General features: G+C 48.3%; 1 protein-coding gene across 1 annotated transcript; it reads left to right on the top strand.

The window, feature by feature from the left end:
• On the top strand, nt 1-23560 carry LOC132321854 (inositol 1,4,5-trisphosphate receptor-interacting protein-like 1). The gene is given in 4 exon segments (XM_059835264.1): nt 1-60; nt 460-667; nt 22669-23421; nt 23424-23560. Coding segments are annotated over 4 exon segments (1158 nt in total).
• The last annotated feature ends 64 nt before the right edge of the window (nt 23561-23624 follow it).

The following is a 23624-nucleotide window of genomic DNA, read 5'->3' as shown; positions in this document are numbered from 1 at the left end:
ATGGCTGTCACAGAATTCTTCGCACTCATTGTGCAAAGCCTCCTCCAGTACCCGCAGATGGTCGGTGATGAGCTGGATGAGGCCACACGCGAGCGCATGCAGCAGCGTGCGGAGCAGCTGAGCCAGGAGATGACTCGGCTGCTGCAGGAGCTGGAGCAAAGGAGCCAGGAGCTGAGGAGCCTGGAGCTGAGTAGCCAGGAGCAGAGCGGCTTTGCCTGGGGAGCCCTGCTCTTTGCTGCCTTGCAGCAGTGGCAATTCTGGGCCGTTGCTGGAGTCCTGGTCCTGCTCTTTGCGCTCTGCTGGCAGCGCACGAAAAGAAGCCGTGAGGTGGACAGCAGCGGGGAAGAGGAAAGCTCCAGCAGCAACACAGAGCAGGAGGAGGAAGAGGAGCAGGAGGTGGAAGAAAGTGAAGGAGAAGATGCTGATGATGAGAGGGATGTGAGCAGGGTGTTTGCAAAGCGCATCCAGTGGCCAGTGCAAAAGCTGGCCTACAGGAACCTGGTGGAGGAGCTGGTGCGTGACCTCCTCCGTGTCTTCCAAGTGCTCTTGTCAAATACGTTCTTCCCGGTGCTGCAACCAGCCATTGGGGTGGGCAGTGCCTTTGAAGGTTGGAGTCCCCATGAGGATGATGCTGTCTACTGCCTGCTTGTGCCCCTTCGGCCCCCCCGTAGGCATGCCTTCCACCTGGAGCTGGGCACCAGGGGGGAGATTTCCTGCCACGGCTGCAGGATATCATGCAGTACCTGCGCTGCTGCCTGGAGGAGAAACGCCTTGATCACTTCTTCTTTGGCAATGAGACCGTGCCCGAGGAGATCACCTTGCCCCCAGCCTTCCAAACGGCCGAGCCACTCAACCTCTTCCAGCACCTGGCACAGGATCCTGCTGCCCATGCTGAGGCACTGCGTGAGTTCGATGAGCTGCAAGATAGGCTCACGAGGCTGCTGTTCTATGGACAATGAAAGAGGTCTTCATGCAGAGCTGTGTTTGCGCGGCTCACAGCTGATGGCACACAACCACCTCGTACCCCAGGGAAAAAGAGGGGAGAAGGCTGGACACAGGAAGGAAAGGGAAAACCCCGTGCGCAGCAGCCCTCTGCCAAGAGCAGCAGCGTTCTCCTCTCAATGGTGTCCCCAGCGCAGCAGATGGTGATGACGATGGTGGCGACAAAGACGAGTTTCGCCCTGCTTTCCCCTCGCACTGGCTGCGGCCGGGATGGCATTTCACAGGGGCTCAGACATTCTTGCTGGCAGCTCCGGCTGTGCAAGGACCAAGCAAGAGGCACTGCTGATGTGCCTCGGTGTGCTCACTGGGGGCCGGGTGGAGAGTCTACCCATCCTAGACGCTCCCCGGGAGGCTGGTGCCGCAGAACCGAGCATGCAGCATATGGAGAAGACACTGCTCAGTTGGCAGTGGGAACTGCTGAACAGACCTTTCCTCCAGAGCAAAAGCACACTCTGGGGAGTCTGAGCCGATGCAGCTGAAGAGGCTGTTGCAAGGAGGCTTGTGACAGAGACTCCCGCTACCACCTGGACAGCGACCACCCCTGCCTTTTTGAGAGAGTCCATTCCCTCTGGGAGCTTTACTCTGTGCAAAGTTGCCAATAAATGGTGTGTTTGAATAAGCGCTGCGTTTCTGGGTGTCTGTGTATCACTTTGTAGGGGCCCGTGCCGACCCAGGGAGAACCCAGGATGCAAAGGACAGAATTACAAGAGCAATTCTTTATTCGTGCGCATGAGGTGTCCTATTCAAATTGGGGCACCCCGAACGAGGTTTTACACGAGGTTCTTATACCTTTCCTGGGTGTGGAATTTGGATAATGAGGTGGGATTCCTGTGCACAAAGATCTGTTAAGACTGCCCTTGCTATCTCTTGTGCGACCCGGGGAAGTGGAGACTCACCCGGCTAACACAGGGTGCAGATAAGGAGGGGGCCCTGTGGAGGCAGGACAGCCCTGCTTATGGTCAGCAAAGACAGTAAGATAACAGGAATGTGAGAGGTCCTTTGTTCTTTGAAAAGGCTTCGTGTCCGATAACTGACCTTTGCCTCATTACCTGTGAAATGCATATTACAACTCACACCCCTGCATATGCTAATGAAGATTATAGAGGTCATGCTAAACATATATGACTATAGCACTCGTCTCTCCACCCAAATCATGCTACACGTCACATATGGGGGGGGAACCTCATAGTTTTGGGGATAAAAGACAGAGAAAATGATTGTTAAGGTGGGAGAGAAGAACCTCGATACCTGACGGACCAGTCGACGGGCTGTGTTCTCTTCCTCCACCCCAGGCAGGGACGCCTCTCTGGGTAAGCGCTGCGCCTCTCACCCTCTGGGTGAAAGTCATCCCCGGGTTCTTGTATTACTATCAAGTTTGCTAGCAATATTAACCTTAATTAGTAGCACTATTGTAGTTAGTGAATTTATCAACGGCAATCTCGAATCTGTTTCTGTCGCTTTCAATAAAATAACTAATTTCGATTTTTGTGCATCTGCTCAGTGCAAGTCCTTTTGTTGGGGCTCTGATAAATGGGTCAGTGAAAGTCCTGGGACTCTGACAGACAAATTTCCAAACTGCATTCTTTTTAACGCGACACTGGGCGACCAGGTACAACAGGATTTGACCAATCGCTACTTAACACACGCGTACTACTATTTTGCAAAGCAGCTATAAATCTGCGGCGTCACCATCCCCCTGCTTCCTTCTTGATCTAAACGACCCTGAGTTGGTCTTGCTACAGTTACTTATCAATGATGCCAGATACGGGGAGGGTTTCACAGAGGTGTTCCAGGGGCTAGGAAGCAGGCATGATAGTCTGGGATTGGAGAATTCAGAGCACGTGAGTAAGGGACAGGATCCCGGAAAAGTCAAGCAGGCAAAGGTGAGCCACCCACCCGCCCGCATTAGAACCAGTGCCACCAGGAAAGCGCGTAAGCTATTAGCAACTGGAGATTCCTTACTGAGGGGCACTGAAGCGCCTGTTTGCCATCCAGACAATTTGTCTAGAGAAGTTTGCTGCCCACCAGCAGCTCACATTCCTGACGCCACTGAGAGGCTGCCAAGCCTGCTGAATGGTACAAGATATCATCCAGTCCTGCTACGCAAAGTAGGGTCAAACAATACTGTGACGAGGCAACTTAGAAGCGGCAAAAGAGGCTGCGTGTCCCTCGGAGCAAGGCCAAAAGGATCAGGAGCACAGGTGGTGTTCTCCTCTATCTCACCAGGAGGAGGAAGGGGTTCGGGAAGGAGCAGACAAACTGAGCACTGAATGCCTGGCTGCGTAGCTGGTACTCAAGGTTTTGGCTTCTCTGATCATGGCTCTACCTTTGAGAAGCCAGGTTTGTTGGGAGCTGATGGCATTCACCTGACCCCATACCCCAGGGAAAAAGAGGGGAGAACGTGGGACACAGAAAGGAAAGGGAAATCCCTGCACAGCAGCCCTCTGCCGAGAGCGGCACCATCCTCCTCTCAATGGTCTCCCCAGCGCTGCAGTCGGTGAAGACTACGATCTTGCAAATACTCTAATTTTCAAATAATCACCGTTTGATCATACAGAAAAGTTAAGTTTGATTAATAAATAAAATAATAATGTAGAAATGTATAAGTTAGGATTGTTAAGTTTGAAACTATACTGGTAGGAACCTCACCAGGTAGTCACTGTTCCATAGTAAGGAACTAATCGTAACAGGATGGAACAATGAAGAATCCAATAGAGAAGTTTTGTTTGAGTCCTGTAACAATGTGACCTGATAGGAACCAGTGATGCTGCTTGGAAATTTCCTTACGTTTCCCATCTTGATTTGAATATCAAGAATGCCAAACAATAGGTATTAATAGAAATAAACATTGATTATTTCAAGTAAGGATATTGATAGAATGGTATAATCAAGAGAGCGATTAATGAAAAATTAAATTATGTATTTTGTGTAATGATAACTAGGTATGACTTATCTGTGATTTAACCATCAACTAACTGCTGAACAATGTAGCATTGTGAATAGGTAGGATTTGCTAGTCAAGAGAATGATAAATTGTAGGCCTGGTCAGTAAACGGAGGAAAACTTAGGAAGATTCCAAGAATGGAATTTTGCAAGTAAGCTGAGCATGCGCAAAGATTGGGTTCAACTAGCGAATGCCATGAGGAAGACTATGGACGACCACCAGAGGATCTTAGCCGACCAGCTGTGTACCTGGAGGCACATGGGTCACGAGCATTTACATAGATTAATGAGTTCTCGGAAATTGTATGAATGTGTTAACTGTTTCTTGGACATATGATGAATATGTATACTTTGATTGTATATAACTTTTGCAGCCGAGAAACTAAGCACGCGGTACTAGGTGGAGTGATCCCCTGTGTGTCCAGCGCTGCAATAAAGAAGCACCTGCTCACCTACGTACATTGTGTAGATGACTTTTTATATTACAGATTTGTAACAGTTTTGGCGACCCAGATGGGACCTTGCGAGTGAGACTGGAAGGGATTGAGCGTGGATCAGACTCCTGCTACAGGGCATCTTGAGAAATAAGGGTTAAAAGTAAGAAAGAAAAATGTAGAGAAGATACTTTGCAACAACTGCACCCGGTACTTAGTCATATTAGAGATAAAGACTGTCTTCACTGACTCTCTGCTGATAAAGATTGCCGTCACTGACTCTCTGCTAACTAGCAATAATGATTAGCACAAGGACGAATGGTAGAAAAATAGAAAAGACTGCCAAAATAGTGCCCTAGAGTTAACTTGTCTCATTATAATCTCATTTTAATACTAAAAAACACACCTCCTAGCTAGAGAAGCCCCAACCCAATTTAGCCCCCTACTCTCCGAGCATGCGTGGTGAATTAATAGAGAACTGTAACTTTAAGATGAAGTAAGAAAAGTATTAACCAATAGTTAATTAAGGGGTAGCACCAGTAGGCGTAACTAACTTTGTTAACTGTTTTAAATACCTGTCATGATTTTAACCCGGTGTGCAAGCTTTGTGGAGAAATCCCCTTGCACCCGGCGCCGCAATAAACATGCCTGCTTTATAACTGTGTGTGAGTTACGAAGTTCGTTTCCGCGTGTCAATTTTGGCACCCCAGATGGGACCCTCTCTGCCCGGCTGCGGGACCGGCTGAGAGGGGGACATCCTTGGCGCGCCCCGAGATTTCTCGGAGGACCTCCCTCGCTCGCCCGATCACTGCAGGGACAGACAAGGACCATCAGCGGACCAGGTATGTTAAGGAAGGGGAACCTGTAAGTCGTGAGGAGATGTCCTACGTGAGGTAAAGAGTATTGGTGCTCGCCCCAGGAGGGATTGGAATCCAGTAGTGAGGGCGCGGGAATCCCTGGATAGGGAAGTACGCGCGGGGGGTGCTCTTCGCTGAAATTGCGGGAGTATGGGATAGCTACAGGAACGCGGGAATCCCTGATTAAGGGAAGTACGCAGAGTTGCTATCGTTTGTACCAACTATTATAACCCATGGGAATTGAAATTTATATTATTGTGGCTATAACTGGCATTTTATGATAGTCACTACAATCTATATACTTAAGAAGTTTTGTGCCCGGTACTGTGTATTTTGTGAAAAGTGCTTCATTATATACAATTAATGTTGTTGTTAGTTGTTTTAAGTTGGGTGAGTGTTTGAGTGAGTGAGACGCAGTCGGACTGCGGGGCGAGTGCGGGGTCCTGATCCGCGGTTCCATGTTCTCCGCGAGGAGAGCGGCCGGAGACGGACGAAGCGTATGACAGACTGTGTTAACCGAACTGATTGTTAACCCTTATTGTCCTATACACAGATATCAGGATTTTTCATGATGTTGTTGAATGTTTTGGTTGTAAACAGAACGTTTGAGTACGGTTTGGGGACGAGATGATTTTTGGCGTAGTGAGTGTCAAGGAAGCAGGTGCTTTGTGAAAATATAAAAGGTATAAGGAATCAGTAAGAATGTCGCTGGAATGTGGGGGGGGGGGGAATGTAGAACAGAATAGTGACGGATTTATTTGGCGTGGAGCACTGTCTGATTTGCCATTGGTGTTGCTTGTTTGCTTGTGCTAAGTGTTTGGAGTGTCATAAGTACATTATTTCCTTTTTGACAATTGTCTTGAATTTAGGTGCATTCGCTGTGGGGCGAGTACACCCTTGCATCTTTTGCCTTGGACAAGGTATTATTGTTGTCAATTCAATCCAGTTGTATTCTTAGGCTGAGGAATAAGCCCCTGTGGGCAGGGTGTTCATTATGGGAGGTAAACAAAGTGGCAAAATATTGAAAAGGAGCCTTCTAGGCTGTATTTTAGCTCACTGGAAGGAGATAGGAGAGCTGCCAGGAGGGAGTGTGAGCAGAAAGACTTTAATAAAAATGATGAGGAGAAATGGCCCTTTAACGGAACCTTGAATTACAATATCTTGTTGCAACTGATGTTGTTTTTGAGGGGGAGCCGGTACCACCTTTCCCAGATGGGGTGGAAGCAGGGAAATGGTCCCGTGGCCTCCCCCAGCTAGGAAACGGAGCTGGAGCCCAGTAAAACCACTGTGACGAGGCCTGAGCTCGGTGCTGCGTGGTGTGTGCCCAAGGGGGCCTCTCCTGCCTCAAAGGTGCTTCTCGGAGGCAGCAGCACAGCTGCTTAGAATCACAGAGAAAGGGCAGACCCTGTCCTTGATTTTATTTTCTCAAGATGAAACCTATTAACCAAGCTTTAAAACCTACGGATGATGATTTTGTAACGGTAAAGGAGCTACTGGCCAAAGTGAAAAGGCGTACTTTTCAAAGCCTCTTAAATTTAGATTGAGAAAACAATTTGGGATACACAAATTCTTATATATGCCCAACTCACCAAAACCTCAATTGGGGGCGAGACTTACTGGAACAACTAAAAGCGGAAATAAAATTTGAAAAAGGAAAAATAGAGCTTCGAGTGGGGGATGACCAGCTAATTGAACTTCTGAGTCTGGCCCTCATAGATACTCCTGTTAGCTCAGAAATACCTGACGAAATCCAGAACCAAGTATATCCAGGAGTATGGGCCTCAGAAATACCAGGGAAAGCAAAAATGCCTCCCCAATAATGATCAGGCTCAAACTGGGGGCGCGGCCTGTAAGAATTAAGCAATATCCCCTCAGAACTGAAGATAGGGAAGGAATCCGACCAATAATCAACCGATTTATCAAATATGGGATACTAACAGAGTATGAATCGGAATATAACACTCCCATTCTACCTATCAAAAAGCCAGATGGTAATTATCGAATGGTACAGGACCTCAGAGCTATTAATAAAATTGTTGAGGATTTGCATCCTGTCGTGGCAAACCCATATACATTATTAACTAAGTTGACACTTGAATTGGCCTGGTTTACCGTATTGGACCTAAAAGACGCCTTCTTTTGCCTACCTTTGACTCCAGAGAGCCAGTTGCTGTTTGCATTTGAGGGGGAAAACCCGGACTCTGGGAGAAAGACACAACTAACGTGGACTGTGTTACCACAGGGGTTTAAAAATAGCCCCACTCTTTTTGGGAACCAACTAGCTAAAGACTTGGAACAGGGGGAGCAACCACATGGAGATGGAATAATGTTACAATATGTAGATGATCTATTGATAGCCACTAAAACAAAAGAACTATGTATACTATGGACAGTTAGTCTGCTGAATTTCCTTGGACTTAATGGCTATCGAGTCTCTCCACAGAAAGCCCAAATAGCTCAGCAGCAGGTAACTTACCTCGGGTACGAGATAACTGCTGGCCAAAGGACCCTAGGAACAGCAAGAAAGGAGGCCATCTGCCAAACTCCTCGACCACAGATGGCTAAAGAACTCCGTACGTTTTTAGGGATGACGGGATGGTGTTGTCTATGGATCTATAACTACGGACTCTTGGTAAGACCACTCTATAAACTGTTAAAATCTAATCCAAAAGACCTCACCTGGAATGGGGAAGCAGAAAGAGCATTTCAGCAACTGAAAAGGAAATTAATGGAAGCCCCTGCCTTGGGGTTACCAGATATTACTAAGACGTTCTGGTTGCTCTCCCATGAGAAACAGGGAATAGCTCTGGGAATCCTAGCCCAAAACTTGGGACCATATAGAAGAGCAGTGGCGTATTTCTCCAAACAACTTGATGAAGTAAGTAAAGGTTGGCCTAGCTGCTTAAGGGCGGTAGCAGCATTGGTGCTAAATTTTCAAGAAGCACGTAAATTTACATTGGGCCAAAAGATTACAGTGCTGACATCTCATACTGTATCCACAGTATTAGCGGTAAAAGGGGGGCATTGGCTCTCACCACAGAGATTCCTTAAATATCAAGCTGTTCTGGTGGAACAGGATGATGTGGAAATAATTGTTACTAATATTGTCAATCCAGCAACTTTCCTCAGTGGAACCACGGGAGAACCGGTATCACGTGACTGCCTGGAAAGGATTGAAGCGGTCTATTCCAGCCGACCAGATCTAAAGGAGGAGCCACTGGAAGACGCTGAGGATTCCTGGTACACAGATGGAAGTAGCTTTGTTCGACAAGGCGTCCACAGAGCAGGGTATGCAATAACCACCGTGAATCAGGTAATAGAATCCGCAGCCCTTGCCCCAAATACTACGGCACAAAAAGCAGAAATAATCGCTTTAACCCGAACGTTGGAGCTAGCCAAAGACAAAAAGATTAATATCTGGACAGACTCCAAATACGCTTTTGGGGTAGTCCATGCCCATGGAGCCATATTGAAAGAAAGGGGACTCCTATCCACCCAAGGGAAACATATAAAACATGCTGAAGAAATTCTTAGGCTCCTGGAAGCAGTACCGCAACCTGAAAAAGTGACTATCATGCATCGCAAGGCTCATCAGAAAGGACATACCGCTCAAGAATTGGGCAATGCTATGGCAGACCGAGAAGCCAAAAGAGCAGCTGAGAAAGGTGAATGAGAGGTGCAGTCTTTGGTCCCAGACGGTAAAATACAAATTGATTGTGAACCCAGGTATTCCAAAGAAGATCAGGAATTAGTTGAAGATGTAGGGGGAGAAGTAGAGAAAGGTAAGTGGGCAAAGACTCCGCAGGGCAAAATAATAATCCCATTTGCGTTATTGTGGGCCATAGTTATAGCAGAACACAGGAAATCCCACTGGGGAGCTGAGGCCTTGTATAAACATCTGAGTCAGCGTATAGTTGCCCGGAACCTCTACACCACTGTTAAACGAGTGACACAGCAGTGTGAAATATGTTTGAAAAATAATCCTAAGGTAAGCCCTAAAGTCCAACTTGGACAGATAGGGAAAGGAAACTATCCAGGGCAGCAGTGGCAAATTGATTTCTCAGAACTTCCAAGAAAAGGGGGGTTTCGATATCTGCTGGTTCTATCAGACACCTTTTCAGGCTGGCCAGAAGCATTCCCTTGCCGAACTAATAAGGCTAGAGAAGTAACTAAAGCACTATTACAAGAAATAATACCGAGATTTGGAATTCCTGCAACAATCTCCTCGGACAGAGAATCACATTTCATTGCAAAAATTGTTCAGCAAGTTAGTAGACTCTTGGGAATAGATTGGCAGTTACATACCTCATATAGGCCACAAGCAAGTGGTCAAGTGGAAAAGATGAACCACTTAATTAAGTTACAGATTGTAAAATTGGGCAGGAGAAGGCCGGATTGCCACAATCTCTGGCACTCCTGAGAATTAGAACTAAGCCCAGAACTAAAGAGGAGTTGAGCCCTTTTGAAATACTGTACGGGAGGCCCTATATTGTACAGGCGGGAATATCAACTCAGATTGGAGATGAAATGTTATCTGATTATATTGTAAACCTGCAAAAACAACTTCGGGAGATAGAGAAACTTGTCTTAGGAACCAGAGCCCGAGGTCTTGATGGGCCGGTGCATAATATTAAGCCTGGTGATTATGTGTATGTGAAGTCCTTTACAGATTCACCTCTGAAACCGAAATGGGAAGGCCCCTTCCAGGTGCTGCTGACAACCCCTACAGCGATCAAGATTAAAGAGCAGATCTCGTGGGTACATCACACCAGAGTGAAGAAAGCCCCTAAGCCATGATGGGAATTGACACCTATGGGACCATTGAAGCTTCGCATTCGAAAGCGGTGATATGGATTCTTATGACTCTACTGAACTGTAGCCACTGTTGGGAGTGGCCTTGGACAAACGCTTATTTTGGGTATATGGGAAGCTCGGGAACGGGTTGAATTTGGCAACTGTGGCAATATGTAATAATAACATGACACTGCGACCAACTGAATGGGAAAGAATAGAATTGGTCTATACCTGGATGATTGAGAAAGGAAAGGAGGTCCAGATAGGTTGTAAACTCCTTAATGTAAGTAACCCGCTTCCTCTCCAGACCCAAATTCCTGTCAAAAATGATTCTGTCTGGGACTCTGCCAATAGAACAGGTAGCACAATATGTAAAAGAAAGGACATTTGTCGGTATCCCTTCAATACAATTCAAACGGTGACCATAATATGTCTGGGGGCAACTCAAAAGGGGGCCCAAGCTCTAACTTTTAGATTTCGGTTGCAGACACCAGAGGAAACCACTACTCCCCCTGCCTACACTTCCTCGACTCAGGCTACTAAATCAAGTCCCACAGAGCCTGAGCAAATAGGACCATATGTGTATCCGACAGGAGCATACGTAATTAAATATGTCGGTCAGCAACAGGTAATGTCTAATCCAATATGGTCTCTTAAGCGAGTGGAATTATTAATACAGAACGATATTTCCACCGTTCAACCAGCCTGTTCATCATTTATAAGACCCTTACACATAGGGTGGACGTCATGGTTACATAAGAGGACCCTTCCTTCCCGAAAGAGAAAAAGGAGACATGTGATTGGTGCAGTAGGAACAGGACTGGGAGTTTTAAATAGTATAGATACTGAGATAATAAGGAACAAACTCCCAACGCTGACCAGTGATCTAAACAAAATACAGAACCCTTTAAGATCTTCCCTCCTAACTTTAGGAACCAGCCAATGGCTTACAGCAAATATGTTACCACAGTGGGAAAAGCTTAATGAAAGGACAATGAATTGATTATAAATGCATTAGACATGGCTCAGACTAATGTTTCTACAGCACTCAGTTGTATCCAAGCTCAATTATGGTTACAGACAATAGCAGCTGCAATCATTAGGGAAGGAGAAGACGGAATCCTACCAAAAGAAATCCGAAAGGTGATTTGGAATAACGCAACGAAATTTGAAAGGAGATTCCAATTGTGGTGGCATTTGGTTAATTTTACCTTTGACCCTACTAACAACACAGCTACAGCTTTTGTACTAACAATATATAAAGCTTTAGTGTATAACATATACCCGATTGTTGCACTAGGATTAAATTACCATGGAACTGTGCTTTATCCCCTAGGACATAGGGTATGGGCTATGAAAAACAGGAATAAGTGGCAAACTATTAATGTCGAGGCCTGTATCGTACGAGACCAGCAAGGATTTATTTGTGAAGGAAACACCATCAAAGGGCAAGATATTTGTCTTGACACTGAACAAAATGTTTGTCACTTTGAGGTGCATCCCAACGAGACCCTAAGAACCATCATAATTTACAGGGGTATGGGATGTGTTTGTCTGAGATCTCAATGTGATCTTGTACAAGCAGATGATCAAATGGTGGACAACTTTGTTAGTCTTACAGGATGTGATTTTAACTACACAGCTCCTGTTACTACTTATCAATTGCTACAATTTAATTATACGTAGATTCAGGATATACAGCCCACCCCTATTGGAATGAATCTCACTCTAATAAAAAAACTATTACAACATGAAAATTTAAAAAGATTGTTAAAACAAGTTCAAGGAAGTGGAAGAAAGACTTTAATTACTGTCCATCATGATACAGAGGAAATACACCAAGTAGTGGAACGAGTGAAGGCAGACGGAGAGCACAATTGGTGGGATGTGTTTAGGGGTTATTCCCCGTCAGCTACCAAAATCTTAAACATAATGACCCACCCGATATTGGGGTTACTAATAGCCACCACAACATTAACAATAGTGAATCTTATCCTTTGGTGTAAACTAAAGGAAATTATTGGGCAAGTATGGACACTAAAAGTAATGATGAAACATAACAAACCACTTTTAAGAGCAAAAGAATTTGCTTAAGGGAAAGAAAAGGGGGGAATGTTACAGGGCATCTTGAGAAACAAGGGCTAAAAGTAAGAAAGAAAAGTGTAGAGAAGATACTTTGTAACAACTGCACCCGGTACTTAGACATATTAGAGATAAAGACTGTCTCCACTGACTCTCTGCTAACTAGCAATAATGATTAGCGCAAGGACGAATCGTAGGAAAATAGAAAAGACTGCCAAAATAGTGCCCTAGAGTTAACTTGTCTCATTATAATCTCATTTTAATACTAAAAAACACACCTCCTAGCTAGAGAAGCCTCAACCCAATTGAGCCCCCTACTCTCTGAGCATGCGTGGTGAATTAAAAGAGAACTGTAACTTTAAGATGAAGTAAGAAAAGTATTAACCAATAGTTAATTAAGGGGTAGCACCAGTAGGCGTAACTAACTTTGTTAACTGTTTTAAATACCTGTCATGATTTTAACCCTGTGTGCAAGCTTTGTGGAGAAATCCCCTTGCACCCGGCGCCACAATAAACATGCCTGCTTTATAACTGTGTGTGAGTTACGAAGTTCGTTTCCGCGTGTCAATCTATACAAATAATGACACCTATGGCTTCACCCTTTTCTGTCTCTCAGACAAGAGAAATCCCTTTACATGTACAAATGCAGCATTTCCTTGTCTGCACAGCAGACATGAAAATAATACAGGTGGATTCTTTCCTCAATACATCTCAGGGAAAATGGATGGAAAACAATGAAACTCATGGAAGACGGTGAGAACTTTGATACTGACTTCAGTTGCAGCAGGGTGGGTAAGGTGCTAGGAAACCTCATCTTTCTCATGCTGTCTCCTCTGAAGTGTATATATACTAAGCTGGGTTTCCCTCTAGCCCCATCTCCAAGATAGCAGGTTTGCTATTTGTGCATGCATCTCCAGAAGCCCTTGACTGCAAGGAAGCATTCAGAAGATTGGTGACCTTTGTTTTCCTCTAGCTCTGCAACAGGGAATACACATCTTTTCTCAGTCTGTTTCTTCATATCTGCCTGCGAATCTTTAGTAATCACTACAGATTGTTCTGACATGAGAGGAGTGTCCCATCAGACAGCATCTTTTTCATACTTGGGTTGACACTTGCAGAAGGAAAGAGGGAAAGAAAGCACAGTATCTTTTCACTACTGGGATCTTCACAAATAAGTTGCTTTGGGGAAAAATCAAAGGGGGAATCCATATTCACTCAGTGGAGTGCTCCACTTGAAGCCATTCCTCATAAAGGTAAGAATAATTTCCGTTAGCTGTGACTGTGTTCCTCTCCTTATTTTGCCTAGATTAAAAGCTGCAAAACACGCTCTTGGTGGAGGCTGCTGGAGGTGTGCCAATTGTTGTAGCTACTGAGTGAGAGTCACTGAGAGAAGAGGGATCTGGGCTGAGCCAAAGCGCCATCACTGACTCCGTCCCACCCCAGGGATCTGCACACTGGGTTAGCCTGATGTCACTCACCCCAGTCATGAAACTAAGCATTTCCTAAGTGCTGGGAGCTGCTGTAGGTACAACATCCTCATCCAAGGGCTGATGCTGGCAACTCACATCTGCTTCATAATCAGGGTGATAACCTGTCTAGATAGCTGGGAAGGCAAATGGGGACAGTCTATCTGATGAACTAGCAGCCATTATCCCCCACCTAGATGCAAGTTAATACAACCCTCCTAGATGCTAGTTAATCAAAATAAATCACTGGTGAGGGCAGTTCTTCTCTCACATTCCCCAAGACCTTGGGCCAGATGGTCTAACAGACCTATTCAATGCCCCTCGTTCCTCAAGGAGCTGAAGAAGAGGATGTAATGCCTCATCACTGTAGTTTTCAGTTGTGGGAAACCAACAGATCCAGCTATCAAGCAGTAACGCTTCTCCACAACTCATAAATTGACAGGAGGACTTCCGCTGGCCCAGTTCAGCCTCCCCTTGGGACTGCCCCACTGCCACTGAATCTGTGCTTGCAGTTACAGCAACAACAGGACCTATTAGGGTGCAGGAGGCTGTGAGTGGGTTGGGGTGTCGTTTCCTAGCAAGGACTTGCAGCAGAACCTAGGTATCACAGCACTGTGGACACTTGTGCCAGGGTGCAGGGAGGGCCGGCAGCTTCCTCAGGGCCCGAGGGTCAGGAGCTGAGTGTGCTAACACCAAGGCCTGTCCCACCACTCCCATCCAGGGAACAGAGCAGGCCTGGAGACCCTCAGCAGGATCAATCATGCCTGCAGATCATCAAGCAGGATCATGTTGGTGAGGCAGGATGATCTGCAGCTCAGAGTCAAGTCCAGGGATGGCCGGACAGGTCTGTGGGGACGGGGCCAGGCCGAGGACAGACTGGGATGTTGGCCCAATGGTGGGCCTGGCTCGTTGGGGCCCATGGCTAGGCCAGGCAAGGCTGGGGGAAACTGACAACCTGCAGTGTCACTGGGACAGGACTGACAGCCCTGGTTTAGGCTGGAGGGGGGTCCTGGGCCATGGACAGGGTGGAGAGAAGCCCTGGGGGGCTGGTCAGGGCCCTGGCAACCATGGAGGCAGCGTGTCTGGTAAGGCACTTAATTGATACTTTTTGTTCCAAAGCTAGGAGAGACCCATGATGCAGTTATGGGACCAGGGAAAGAGAAGCAATGCAGACTTCTCCCAACTGCATTATTTGCCCAGTCCATTGCAGGGAAACCCACATAGTGAGATCCGGTGGTAATGGAGGGCAGGGAGCATTTCCTGCCCGTGACATGACACGCTGGGACAGGGTTTTCTTACGCTGAGTCCTGCTCTTGCTCCTTCCCACTCCCATCACACCCACAGTCCAGCCATTTCCTTTTTTAAATACGGCGTTAGCTATCTTACTGCATCCTTATGTGTTCTGTGTCCTTAGGCAGATTATAGCCTGAAATTAATTCCAGCTTAATGGAAAATGTTATCAGTTGCCATGGAAATGCCTTACCATGTGATTGTGGTTGTACTTCCTGTTGTGCTTAGGGCTAAAACCATTAGATGACCCTCACTTCTACACTTTCTTACAGTTCTCCTATAAATACCTGTTACTCATAACTGTGGTCAGAACATTCAGTCTTCTAACATGGGTCATTTTGGTTTTTACGCTGTGATCTTATGCCAGGCTATTAAAGACTTATGCCAAAGCTTTCTTCAACAGAGATCTTCAGACTTCCTGATTTGTTATTTAAGATCTGCAAAGCCAAATTCCTGCAGATAACTATCAGCTGTCAAGGAAATGGGCTGATTTCCATGACTGAAGAAAATGCTAAAGCTGATCACTTGCCTTTGCTAGCTGGCTGACACTTAGATAAGAGCTCTAGTATGCAGGAGGTAAGGGCTGCTGTGCCAGGCAGCCCAGCATGGAAAACTGCCCAAGTGCTGGGTGATTCCTGGTCACAGTGTTGGCAACTGTAAACAGCAACTCCTTTTGCTCAGTGATATATCTGCCATCACTAACAGCTCATCAGGGGACATGTGCTGGCTCTTTCTTTGTTCATCATATACATTAGGGATTCAACTAATGCAGTTTTGTACAAGCTCATCTACGCTGTTGTCATTATCAAAGAAAAGACTCCCCCCAGCATCAACAGTGCCCCCTCCAACAATCTTTGGACAATGCTTTCATTACTGGTAGCTCTACCTGAAGGCCTCCAGAGCAATGGAAACACCTGCATTATAAGGTCTTTCACCCACACAACAAGGTCACCAAGGCCATTTGATCCTCACTGTCACAATCGGAGTAACATAGAGAATTTGTGTTGGGAGAGACCTCTGGAGGTCTTTAGTCTAGCCCCCTACTCAAAGCAGGGCCAACACCAAAGTTAGGACATGTCGCTCAGGGTCTTGTCCAGCTGAACTTTTAAAGATGCCAAAGAAGGAGATTCTCCACCCGTTCTGGCTATCTCTTCCAGGGCTTATCTGCTCTCATGGCATACTTCCCTCGGTGCAATGTGTGACCATTTCCTTATGTTCTTTCACTGTGCACCTCTCAGAAAAGACAGGCTCTGGGTGGTGGAACACAGCAATTAGATCTCCCTCAGCCTTCCTACTCGGAGACATGTGGTGCCAGACAGCTGTGGTGTGGTGCAGCGTATGGCTGTGATCCTGCTACCTGTCGACAGAGCTGCGGCATCAGCCTGTTGCCAAGCCAGGGCACCCCCGACTTGAAACCAACTGCCCCCAGAGCAGCCTCTGCACACAGACAGGGACAGTATAACCTATGGGATCCTCTCTAGACATTGTGCTGTCCTTAACCACCTCTGCACCTAGGCACACCTCTTGGCATGCTTGCTCAGGGCCACTGTCATAGCCCGCAGGCTCACATGCAACTGCGACCTGGCTATTACACAGTGAATAGTGTCAGGCATGGATGAATCTATGTACTGCCTGAAGCACTTCTTTCTTTGCGAGCTTTTCTCATGCTTGTAAGCTTGCAACGTGAGCATCCCTTGTGCCTACAGACTCTCGGCATTTAAAGGTCTTCACAGTGGCACAGAAAACCAGACAACAACCTTCCTTCTTAGGCAGCCTGCTCCTGACAGTCCTCCTTCCTTGGCATCTTGGGACTCCCAGGAGCTAGCCCTGGACTGTAGTAATTCCCTTCTTGAGAGGAATCGTGTCTCTGCAGCATGACAGCCAAGGGACTCAGGGAAAGATGACAACTGGCAGCAAGCTGCCAGTGCTGCCAGGCGGGTCCTGCAGCATGCTCTTGGGCAAGAAACAGCTGCTGGCTGGGGCACTGCTGGGACCCAGGGGCTGTACTGTGGGTGTTCAGTTGTGCCTGAACACAGCTGGGACAGACATCCTGCAGCATCTGGCTATCTGTGCCAGTTATCCTCTGGGAGTCAGAAAACAGACTAGTCAAGAAAAGTTTTTAATAATGCTGCTGTGACCAGAGTTGTCAGTGTATCAGGATTTTTACCGAATACAAAAGAGAGAAAATTAAATCTAGGATACTCTTCTCTCTGAGAAGAGACTGCAGAAGGGTAAGCAAGTCTGAGGAAGTGACAGGAAATTGCCAAAGAGCCTGGAAAACCCGGACCCTCTTGGAACGGGAACCAGTTAATGTGATGGCCTGGGTCATTGGCAAGCCTGACTTTGTGGTAACAATCTGTTGGGATGCAGAGGGCTGAGCAGATTGCATTGTCTTCATGGAGTCAATCAGTGCTTGTCATTCTTCTTTGTTCCCCGGATTCTCAGCCTTGTCCTTGATCAAAAGAACTTGGCGAGATGAACCTGCTAGGTAAGCATTTACATTGGTTCAAAAGCTCAAAGGTACACAAGAGGGAAACAAGCCCCAAGAAACTAGCAACAGGTTCAAGAGGAGAGATCAGCAAAAGATCATTAACTGTAGCTCAAAGCTTGCTCTTTGAAGCTGGAGGGATGCAAAGCACTAAAAAAGAATACCATGGCTGTATTCAAATGAAAAAATTCACAAGGGGATCTTAAATAACATGTTTCTCTTCTTGCATTCATATACCAAAACCATAATGTGCTATAGCTCTTTGAAACACCAAAGATGCATGGTAAATACAGCGTTATTATGGCCATTTTCCAATGAAACAAAATTTTGGGGAGAAAGATTAGGCCACAGAATGAAAACCACTGATGTGAAAGATGCAGATAGCATCTCACCTTAATTTTAACTTCATTTTCCAAAGATACATCATTAGGTGAGGAAGGTTCTGGTAGCTTTGCGTATCATGGAAGAACTGGCCATGTTCGGCAATGTCTAACTTGAAGACTGGGAGAAGTCTGGCCTTCTCTAGCACTCGGACATGGACAGTCAGACAGTTCTTTTGATGTGATAATTATCAAAGATCTTGTAAATCTTCGCCCATATACCATCGTTGGATTTCCACTGGAGGTGTCCCGAATGCAGATACGAGTGCACCTCTTCTGCCACACAGTTGCCGTCAGGCCACTGCTTCTCCTAAATGTGGCATAGACTGCGCAAGTGCAGGCTTTGAACGGGAGACATCTGAAAAGCTTTCTTAAACCTTGCTGCACGTGTTAAGTCTCCCTCGTTAAGGTGGTGGGAACCTGAGCTTGCGAGTCATGACAAGGTAAGGTGAACGAGCCTCACACTTGTACAGGAGCCAGAGCATCCACAGCCCAGCTCCACAGTCATGGCACTTGTCCGCTGTGCAAAGGGCTCCCCACTCCAACAGTATGATACCCACCTCACTGGGGTCGCCCAAGGGCAATGCTGTCGGGCTCCCAGCACTTGGTTTGCGTATGGCCCCCAAGGAAGCCACTTCAGGCTCCCTGCGGTACACAGGCAATGCGCACAGCTGTGGAGGGTGACAAATTATTCCGATGGTGCCAGCGCAGGAGCACGGACAGTTATAGAATCACTGATTCAGTTACAGAATCATTGCCGGTGCAGAGGGTGCCTAGGACGCTGGGCTCCTGATTTTTCCCCAGCTGTTCCTTGAGGTGGTGGAGGAAGCACAGCATGTCCTCCACCAGCTGCTCTCTCGTGCAGGTGCACTCTGGCTCCACGTGGAAGCTGGACTCCCTCACCGGCATATCATCCGTGGTGCCCAGCTTCAGGTGGAAGGCATGCCCACAGCGGGGCTGCAGGTGCACGAGCAGGCTGGAGACAGCATCATCCTCACGGAGACTCCAACCTTCTAAGGCGCTGCCCACCCCAATGGCTGGCTTCAGTCGCGGCATGAAACTATTTGTGCTGGTTTTGGCTAGGGTAGAGCTAATTTTCTTCATAGTAGCTCGTATGGGGCTGTGTTTTGGATTTTTGCTGGAAACAGTGTTGATAAAGCAGGGATGTTTTAGTTACTGCTGAGCAGTGCTTACACAGAGTCGAGGCCTTTTCTGCTTCTCACACCGCCCCGCCAGTGAGTGGGCTGGGGGTGCACAGAAAGTTGGGAGGGGACACAGCTGGGACAGCTGACCCCAACTGACCAAAGGGACATTCCATACCATATGATGTCATGCTCAGCATATAAAGCTGGGAGAAGAAGAAGGAAGGGGGGGACATTCGGAGTGATGGTCTTTGTCTTCCCAAGTAACCGTTACGCGTGATGGAGCCGTGCTTTCCTGGAGATGGTTGAACACCTGCCTGCCGATGGGAAGTAGTGAATGAATTCCTTGTTTTGCTTTGCTTGCCTGTGCAGCTTTTGCTTTACCTATTAAACTGTCTTTATCTCAACCCATGAGTTTTCTCACTTTTACTCTTCCAATTCTCACCCCCATCCCACCTGGGGGGAGTGAGTGAGTGGCTGTGTGGTCTTTAGTTGCCAGCTGGGCTTAAACCACGACAGTCCTTTTTGGCACCCAGTGTGGCGCTCGAAGGGTTCAAGATAACGACAGGTTTGATTAGAATGTGCTAGATCGAATTTATAGCTGTTATTGCTGTTTAGCTATTAATCGGCAGGCTCCTGTGCTTGCCATGGGGTTTGCTTGCCTTACTGTATATTAGAGTCTAGCGCTCATTAGTGGCTGCTTTTTGCTTTCGCTGCTTGCTGTACTGCCATACTGCTTATCATCTTGCTCTGCTGTGCCTAGGAACATTTTGATAACAGCAATGGCCATGCGCCTGGGCTGGCAGATGGCCAGGGCATCGCTGCTCTTTCTGTGCTGCTGTACTGGACAGGCTGGAACTCCAGTGTGAACTCGAGTGAAAGGGACTGGATGAGTCCACATGGGAGCAGGACACCCCGAAGCGTCTGTGGCTGTGAATAAATCCACATCAGAGCAGGTACATCTCGACGCGTCTGTGGCCGGGGTTATGTCTGTGCTGCAGCAGGTGTACCACTGAAGGGATTGTGGCCCAAGGATAAGCCCACGCAGGAGAAGGTACACCTCGAAGCATCTGTGGCCGAGGATAAGTCCATGCTGCAGCAGGTACACCTGGAAGCATCAGTGGCTGTGCATGAGGTCATGCTGGAGCACCTCAAAGCGTGTGGGCATGGATAAGCCCACAACAGAGCAGGTACACCCCTGGAGAGACTGCAGCCATGGGAAAGGTAATGGTGGAGCAGGTTTACTTCTGAAGGGACTGTGGCTGTGGGTAAGGCCATGCTGGAGCAGGTATATCTCAGAAGGTATTGTGACCCATGGATAAGGCCATGCTGGAACAGGTGCACCTCAGTGTGACTGTGGCTGTGGATAGCTCTATGCCGCAGCAGGTATACCCCTGAAGAGACTGTGGTGCACAGATAAGGCTCCACTTGGAGCAGGTACAACCCTAAGGGACTGCAATCTGTGGATAAGTCCAAGCCGGAGCAGGGGCAAGGGGAGGACTTCATTGCAATGTTAAACCCTGTGGTCTGGTCCAAAGGGAAGACGGGTAGAGATTGTAATGGAAATACCTTTAAATTGTTGTAGCCCATGATTGGAGTTGCATGTTATAGGAATAACTACAGCAAGAACTGCATGAACCAAGGGAGGACAAGCCTTACAAGAAGCAGTGCAAGTGCAGCAGTGACCCCACCTGAGCTGGCTTTAGTGCCCAATAACCCCATGCCATACAACATCTCTCCTGTCCTGAGTGACCACCATAACAGATGGAGCCCAAAGTCATGGACTAAATTAACTCAATGGACGTTTTGTGGACATTTATGGACATTTTACAGACATTTCACAGGGGTGATCCACAGACTAAGGGAATGGTATCTGTGTATTGTATCAAAGGATGGGAAGGGGGGTGGTGGTTAGAGAGACTGTTTTGGATAGCATGAGACATGAGCATGACGTAAATGGTATGGAATAAGGGGTGGAGAATGCACTCCCCTTGACGCAGCCATCTCCTGGGGCACATTAGGCACAGCAGAGCTAGCCAGTCAAAAGAAAGGATTGAGCCACTACACCCAGTACTGGTGCGGCCTCACCTCGAGTACTGTGCGTAGTTTTGGGCACCATGGTGTAAGAAGCTTATAAAAGGGTTAGAATGTGCCTGAAGGAGGGCAACAAAGATGGTGAAAGGACGAGCGGGCATGTCCTTATGAGGCGCAGCTGAGGACACTGGGTTTGTTCAGCTTAGAGGAGAGGAGACTGAGGGGTGACCTCATTGCTGCCTACAACTTCCTCAGGACGGGGAGCGGAGAGGGAGGGGCTGATCTCTTCTCTCTGGGGTCCAGTCATAGGATGCAAAGGAATGGCTTAAAGCTGCGTCAAGGGCACTTCAGCTTGGATATTAGGAAAAAGTGCTTCACTGAGAGGGTATCAGGCAGTGGAACAAGATCTCCCCAGGAAACGGCCACGGCCCGAAGCCTGCTGGTATTCAAGAAGCAATTGGACAAGGCTCTTTGATATACGATTTAACCTTAAGGTTGCCCAGCATGGAGTCAGCGGTTGGACTCAATGATCCTCGTGGCTCCCTTCCAACTCAGGGTATTCTATGATTATGAGGTTGCTGTTGGCAGGCAGATGATAATAAATCCAAAATAAAGCACGACACAAGCTCCTGTGAAGAAAATTAACTCTAGTCCAGCGTTAACCAGTAGCCCAGGGCAGCTGTGAGTCGCTGAGCCGGGGTAGGGCCAAAGGCTGGGGCTGGCTGGCGGGCGTGCCTGTGATGCGCTCTGGCGCCTGTGACAGCACAGGGCACGAGTCACAATGGGGGTGGTTATAAGGGGCGCCAGCAGGCAGCGCTGCCCCAGTCCGGCCTGGGCCAGCGGTGAGTGCGCACGCGGGGGGAGGCTGAGCTGGAGGAGGGCGTGGGCAGGAACGCGGAGCCCCAGGGGGGTGGGTTCTCACCCTGCCTCGAGGGCCCAGACACTCGTGGGAGCGCCTTGGGCAGGGCACTGTGCTGCTGCCGCCGCCGGGGCTGACAGCAGGCCCTCCTGCCTCCCACGATGCCTCGCCACCTCTCCTACATGTCCCCAGATCCCTGCGGCTCTCATCCCTGCCCCCCCACCACCAGCAGCTCCCTCCCTCCCAGCCCCACTGAACCCCTTCTCTCCCTCCTCCTGCAGGCCATGGCTGCTGCAAATCTCCTAGCACTCATTGTGCAAAGCATCATCCAGTACCCGCAGATGGTCAGGGATGAGCTGGATGAGGCCACGCGCGAGTGCATGCAGCAGCGTGCGGAGCAGCTGAGCCAGGAGATGACTCGGCTGCTGCAGGAGCTGGAGCAGAGGAGCCAGGAGCAGAGCGGCTTTGCCTGGGGAGCCCTGCTCTTTGCTGCCTTGCAGCAGTGGCAGTTCTGGGCCGTTGCTGGAGTCCTGGTCCTGCTCTTTGGGCTCTGCTGGTGGCTCAGGAAAGGGAGCTGTCAGCCAGCCAACAGCAGCAAGGAGAGCAGCTCCAGAAGCACGGAGGATAAGAAGGAGGAAGAAGAAAACCCCGCTGTTTCATTAGAAGTGGGAAGATTTTTGAAAAATCGCTTCCAGGAGCACGTGCAGGACCTGACCTACAGTTCCAAACTCGTTAAGGACCTGGTGGACAATCTTCTCTCTGCATGTCAGATATTTTCCAGGGATGATTTCATACCATACCTGCAGCCAGCCATCAGTGTGAGCAGAGCCATCAATGTCTGGACTCCTCGTAAGCATGATGCTGTCTACCGCTTCATGGTACCCCTGAAGGCCCCCACTGGGCACGCCTTCCACCTGAAGCTGAGCACTGCAGGGGAGCTACCAGCAAAGAACTCATTCCTCCGCGTGGAGCTGGTTTGTACCTGCATGAGGGAGCGACTGGTGGGGGACATGCTGTGCTTCCTCCACCACAACGAGGAGGAGCTGAGAAAAAAACAGGGTCCCAGCCTCCTACGCACCCTCTGCACCGGGTCCTACCTAGATATAGAGAAAACTGCCTGCTGGTTCCAAGAGCTGCTGACAACAACCTGGGAAGTTTTGCCTCTGTCATCTAAATGCAGGCTAACGGTGCTGCCCCGCAGCCGCTCCTGCCAGCTCCAAATCACAAATGCCTTCAAGAGATCCCTCCTGATTGAGATGATTTTTGGGGTGCAGCAAGGCAAGTCGGACATCTTCCTGAGCATCGAGTAGGCAGAGGCAGTTGTTACCAGCAGCACGGCAGGGCCAGAGAGCTACGCTGTGGCAGAGGTGAAGTTCTTCAGGCATATCGCCAGGCAGGCCCCGCATGACAGCTGCCACCTCAAACGCCTGCAGATCTGCGCCCGCATCCTGGTGGGCACAGGCTTTTCCACCTATACTTTGAAGACAGTTGTGATGCACCTCCTGACCTCCATACCCCTGTCAGGCTGGCGCAGGAGGGATTTCCTGCCGCGGCTGCAGGATATCATGCGGTACCTGCGCTGCTGCCTGGAGCAGAAAAACCTTGATCACTTCTTCTTTGGCAATGAGACCATGCCCGAGGAGATCACCTTGCCCCAGCCTTCCAAACGGCTGAGCCACTCAACCTCTTCCAGCACCTGGCACAGGATCCTGCTGCCCACGCTGAGGCACTGCGTGAGTTCGACGAGCTGCAAGATCCGCTCACGAGGCTGCTGTTCTATGGACAATGAAAGAGGTCTTCATGCAGAGCTGTGTTTGCGGGGCTCACAGCTGATGGCACACGACCACCTCATA

Source organism: Gavia stellata, unplaced genomic scaffold (assembly GCF_030936135.1).
Source record: "Gavia stellata isolate bGavSte3 unplaced genomic scaffold, bGavSte3.hap2 HAP2_SCAFFOLD_150, whole genome shotgun sequence".
Lineage (NCBI taxonomy): Eukaryota > Metazoa > Chordata > Aves > Gaviiformes > Gaviidae > Gavia > Gavia stellata.
Note: the sequence above shows the minus strand (reverse complement) of the source record. Positions and strands in the feature narration are given on the sequence as shown.